At 44.3% G+C, this 6,000-nt stretch overlaps 1 protein-coding gene across 1 annotated transcript in view; it reads left to right on the forward strand.

Annotated features, from left to right (window-relative positions):
• LOC111963234 (dnaJ homolog subfamily C member 17) overlaps nt 1-4,350 on the forward strand; it is a 47,760-nt gene extending 43,410 nt beyond the window's left edge. Inside the window, exon 11 of the mRNA XM_023986543.2 lies at nt 3,917-4,350. Within this exon, the coding sequence (XP_023842311.1) occupies nt 3,917-4,036 (120 nt within the window). The 3' untranslated portion in view covers nt 4,037-4,350. The remainder of the gene's footprint in view (nt 1-3,916) is intronic.
• The last annotated feature ends 1,650 nt before the right edge of the window (nt 4,351-6,000 follow it).

A 6,000-nucleotide genomic window follows, 5' to 3' on the forward strand; every position in this document is an offset into this window, starting at 1 on the left:
GTTTATAGGCTATGCATTATTATAATCATCCACTTCGTCGCACATGTTTTTAATGGAGCATCAAGGAGTGGCAGTGAAGTTTTTTTCCTCAACAAAAAAGCTTGCTACAAGGGGTTAAAGTGCACTATCAATTGTGAGTTCACCGCTTTAGCAGTGGTGCCACCAAGAAGCAATGATGACAATGATGGCCTACATGACTGCTATTTGACAAATCCATGAGGCTCTTTTTTTATTTTATGTATGATAAACTTGCATGTTGTAAGGACCTCCATTTATATTTTTCAATAAAAGCACATGGATGTGTGTGAAACTGATAAACAAAAACATGGGATTTTGTCATATATGAGAAAATGTTGTCTAACGTAGTAGTAGCCTAGTCAAGGATGCATCAGTGCAATATTGGCACACAACATTTTATTACAGATCAACAGAACAACTAAACCTTGAATTTGTAGGTTTAAAATATCCCTCTAGTGCAAGCATATAATCAGTACCACCTGATGAGGTTAGCATAAGGCTAACGTGTGCCATGTTATCTGATGGGACCAGCTACAATTTAGCATTATGTCACATGCAAGTAAATTTGACACTTTTCATTGGCTGATATGCATTTTGTGTGTGAGAACCCATTTAACTTTAAATGCTTCCTTGTGTTCACAAGTATGGCACCAGCTATAGTAGTTTTCAGTTTTACCCACCCCACAGTCCTAGCAAAATTCCTGCTTGAGAATTGTTGTTTGCTAAAAAGCTATTTTTCCCCATTTTAATGGAAATCTATTACAATAAGGTATTTAATTGATACCTAGAAATTATTTGATATAGAAACGGCTGCATTGGGCCTTTAATGACATCATCAGGTCATCACAGCTCGGGAGGCACACATCTGTCATGAGCTGGAGAGAGAGATTTAGGAGGGGGAGAAAATGAGTCTCTTTCTCTTGATAACCCTCATTTCTACCCTGCAGTAGGTTAAAGGAATGAATACCCTTAGACGATACTGCTATGTTTTCAGATCAGTCCTTCTGTGATCGTCGGCCAGATCAGATACCACTTTTTGTTCTCCTTTCTCACCAACAAAAGTGAGAGATGTGTAACTCAAGACGCATGCACACACACACACACACACACACACACACACACACACACACACACACACACACACACACACAGAGAGAGAGAGAGACCGGTGGGTCTAATGTAGAGCCGACCTCTTGAACCCATCTGTCTGTGGGGGGAACACACTGCCTGGCCACCTGCAGCATGGCCTGCCGCTTCCAGGGGAGCGCCCTAACTCACAGCTCTGCCTGGTGTATGGTGATGTCACGGCTGGCCTGGGGTCAGGTTGTTGGGTGCTGTTGGGAGGCCTGGACCGTGAGTGACATCAGCGCTGTAAGTCCGGCCTAAGCAAGCGAGCGTGGACCGGGGCAGTGTGTGTGTTTGTCATCCTATCTCTGTGCTGGCCCTGTCCTCTTCTCCTGGCTTTGTTGTGGGTCCTATTGTTTGTCTTCTGCGGTTTCCCTAGACTCCCTCCGGCCCACACACACACTTGTACATACAAACACATCTCCCCAAGTGTTTGGTTAGTGTGAGGCACAGGCTAAACATGTACGTTGAGTGTAAGTCCCCAAGCAAGGAAACAGCTCTCAGCTAGAGAAGTGCACCACTCATAGACACCTGTTTGTGTTCTGAGCTCATCTCTACATGGGAAGTGAACCACTAGATTCTCTATTGACCATACATGGGAAATCAATGGAGACCACTCTGTCATATAGGCACATTTTTTTATATGAGCATTTCAGAGAGTGGCCAGTAGAGGCCAGTGTGGAGTAGAGGTGGAAAAGGGGGACTGCATTTCCTCCGGCCCACAGTTACACCCTTTGTTTTGTTTAATTGAAGATGCAACAGTTAATTGAGCTTGCGTGGTATTTCATAGTTACATGTTAGTCAAGGGCTTGAGCTCACATTACTGGAATGATAATCACAGCCCTCTATCCAACAGCAGGGCGAGGGAGCCTGCATCCGCACACCATCCCTCCATCTCTCCTATCTTCTTTCCTCTCTCTCGCACACATGGTTGGATGCTGGAGTCCCAGTGATCTCTTCCAGATGGTTTACCTCGCCGAGCCACTCTCTGACCCTCCCTCATTCTCTTCCTCTCATTTCAATTTGTCTCTCTCCCCCTTTCTCTTCTGTCTCCCACTTTCTCTTCTGTCTCTCACACATCCACAAACACTCCCTCTCTTCTCTCCCCTCACGGTCTTAAGGAGATACTTCCTTGGCACAGCAGACTTCCTCGATCTAATCCTATAAAACAAAGGTTTATTCTGTGGACACTGAGCCTCCTTCTCCCTCCATGTCAGGATTAGGGGCAGTGTGTGTGACTGACTGTGTGTGTATACATGTATAAGAGTGTGTCTTTGCATGCTTTTGTGTTTGTGTGTTTTAAAGTGTGTCGGCACCTAGTGCTGACTGTGCAGCCTAAGCTTCCCTGTGACAGTGTATATGTGTGTGTGTCAAATCCAAAAATCAAATCAAATGTTATTTGTCACATGCGCCGAATACAACAGGTGTAGATTTGACCATGAAATGCTTACTTACAAGCCCTTTCCCAAAAATGCAGAGTTAAAAATGAACAAAATGAAGAAAAAAAAAGTAAATAGTAACACAATAAAACAACAATAACAAGACTGTATACAAGGAATACCGGTACCGTGTGTGTGTGTCTTTCTTTCTCTCTGTGTGTGTGACCGTACAGGGCTGGAGTGCAGGCTGAGCTGAGGCTAGCCTGCGTCTGTTCCAGCCCGGTTGATTAGYCATTAGCTGGTGGCTGGCTCACTCTGGCCTCTCTAATTTCCCTCAGTAAGGGAATCCCTGTACAGCTCTCCCACCCCGGCCCTTCAAAGCAATCACACAAGGAAAATCACGACCACGCAGGCAGCATCCCAGCCCTCATTTTTGGGCTTACTGACCTCAGGCAGGGAATTATTTTGTCATAGTTCCTCCGGCCCATCTAATGCATGCTAACTCGCTGTCATCCTATTTGTAACTGAGACTCGGATGTAAACTGAGTGTACAAAAGATTAGGAACACCTGCTTTTTCCATGACATTGACTGACCAGGTGTAAACTATGATCCCTTATTAATGTCACTTGTTCAATCCACTTCAATCAGTGTAGATGAAGGGGAGGAGACAGGTTAAAGAAGGATTTTTAAGCCTTGAGACAATTGAGACATGGAATGTGTATGTGTGTGCTGTTCACAAGGTGTATGGGCAAGACAAAATATTTAAGTGCCTTTTGAAAGGGATATGGTAGTAGGTTCCAGGCGCACCAGTTTGTGTCAAGAACTGCAACCCTGCTGGGTTTTTCACTCTCAACAGTTTCCCATGTGTATCAAAGAATGGTCCACCACCCAAAGGACATCCAGCCAACTTGACACACATGTAGGAGGCACTGGAGTCCACATGGGCCAGCATCCCTGTTGAACACTTTCGACACCTTGTAGAGTCCATGCCCCGACAAATTGAGGCTGTTCTGAGGGCAAAGGGGGACATTAATATTAGGAAGGCGTTCTTAATGTTTTGCACTCTGTACATCTGAAGCGGTTCTCTCCTCTCTCTGGTCGTGACAACAAACAGATACACAGACAGCAGCAGTGACAGACAGTGTTATAATTTGCTCCACTAATGTAACATTGTATTTTTGCATTTGCACTCTTTACCCGTGTTATCCCATTATTAATGCAATGGCTTAGCAGATGGGTTGTTCTTCATTTTGAACGTTTTACACTGGTAACTGAAGTAAAGCCTTTTAAAAGACCAAGGTAAGGATCACTGGTTGTAAAATCTGTGTACCTGTCCTTCGTCTACCTGCCTGTCCCTGTGTTAACCTGTGTCTGTGTCTGTCTTCCCCTGCAGGGCGCCCTGAGCAGCGAGCGGGACTACGAGAGTGTGGTGCTGATGAAGATGAGACAGGCAGCAGAGAGACAGAGACTTATAGAGGAGATGCAGAGAGAGGACGAGGAGAATGCAGCTTAGTACCAGGCCCAGGCCGCGATTCAATCCAAGGTGTGTCGTCTATAAGCGCACAGTGCTTGACATTTTAAAGGTCATTTCCATTTGAGCCGACATCTGTGACCTCCGCGAACGTCTGGGAAATTGCCTTTTAAAAGAAACGTTGTCGGTAGTGCAGGGCACAGCGCTTTAACAAGCCTTTCAATGAATCCTGGTCCCAGTCCAGCTCTGCCCAGCCACAACCCARCTCTACTACACACTTGWTGCTTTAGTTTCATAAAGCACATCTCGTAGTTTTATTATGAATTATCTGTTGAATAAACATCTCCTTTACAGAATGTGTTTTTCCTCGTTTGTCATTCACTGAATTACTACCGGTATGGCTCCGTTGGTAGAGCATGGTGCTTGCATTGCCAGGTTTCGATTCTCGGGGCCACCCATATGTAAAATGTATGCACGCAGGACTGTAAGTCGCTTTGGATAAAAGCGTCTGCTAAATGGCATAGTTTATATTATATGTTGCTAGTTACAACTGTAATGTAATCTCAACCAGTGTACTTTTTCATCCAAACCTCTTCTAAGACAAACAGGGGAACACTATTTATACTATGAAGTGGTGTTATCGTAACATATTTCAAAAGACCCCAAAGAGTTGAGCYATCCAACACAACTACACCAGATCTAAATGCTGCAACCATGTGATTTGCGTCTGTCACCATCACTCCATCTTTAACTGTGAAACGTTCTTTCATTACCATATCTTTGCAGCCAAGAGACTTGAGTCGTTTCCCTTGAATGCAATTTTTGTTAAATGCAGTATGTGTGTCTGTGAAACTAGTTGAGTCTTCCAACAGTCCAAACCACGACCATGTGATCAGAAGATGGGAAGGTCATGGCTATTCCATGTTTAATCGGCAATTAGCCTGGATTGGAGTGGTAGTACTGTAGGCAGGTTTTATGGGAATGCTTGTGGTCTCACGTGATAAAGGGAATATACTATGGAGGCCCTTATAGCAGCGGTGGTTATGATGATTGTTCCTTGGATTTTCTATATCTAAGGCTTTGCACCAATTTACAGAGGCAGTACTGTACAGTACTGTACAACTTCAATGCTGTAAACTGTACTGTTGTATTTAGTACTCAAAAAAAAGTTTGATTCACCCTTATGTTTCCTTTGTCACATGTTTATGGGTTGTGTTATAGTAAATACATAAGTTCCTCGAAAGTACCTGAACACTGAAGGTCATTGGATGACTGGTTGGCCCACCTATGGCAGTGAAACCAACTTCAGTCCCTAAAATCAATAATATAATTTCTGTACATCAATGGCATTCATGAACAATATGCTCATACAGTGTCATGACCATTGCACTAAGTTGCTCTCTTCCGATTTGTTGCGGTTCCAATTTCAGATGAGTTTCCCAATAGAGGCTATTAAAGGAGTTGCTCATGGAGGAAGAGGTTTCCTGATTTGACAGGCTACTGCTGGGAGCTCTGGTCAGGACCTGTCACTCTGAGCCAGACTGTGGTCACTCTGATGGGGAAACAGGCTTTTGTAACAGTCTCCTCTCTCCGTGGAACATCCCAAATACAAAATATATTTATTTTGTTGTCTTTCGGGGGACTATGGCGTAATGGTGTCTCAATTTGTGGGGTTGTGGCGTTTCCTCCTGTCATCGTGTTATTTAGGAGCCAGGCGGTCCATCCCAGTGATCTATCTTCCCGGCACTCCGCAACTCTCTTACACAACAACCAGCTGTGGTGTGGCACGGTGTGAGCCATCTGGTCCCTACGCTGCTCTGTTCCCCCTCCTCTCCTACTGCAATATATATGCTCATCAGATGGTTCTGTTTATGCATTTGACGATCTGCCTTTCATATCCCGCCTTTCATATCCCGGAGAGAAAAAAAGCCCAAACATTCATTGTCCAAATTACAACAGAGGAAATACAATTACAGTTCTCTTTCCAGAAACACATCCTGACCGTG

The sequence above is a fragment of the Salvelinus sp. IW2-2015 genome, linkage group LG4q.2 (assembly GCF_002910315.2).
Source record: "Salvelinus sp. IW2-2015 linkage group LG4q.2, ASM291031v2, whole genome shotgun sequence".
Taxonomy (NCBI): domain Eukaryota; kingdom Metazoa; phylum Chordata; class Actinopteri; order Salmoniformes; family Salmonidae; genus Salvelinus; species Salvelinus sp. IW2-2015.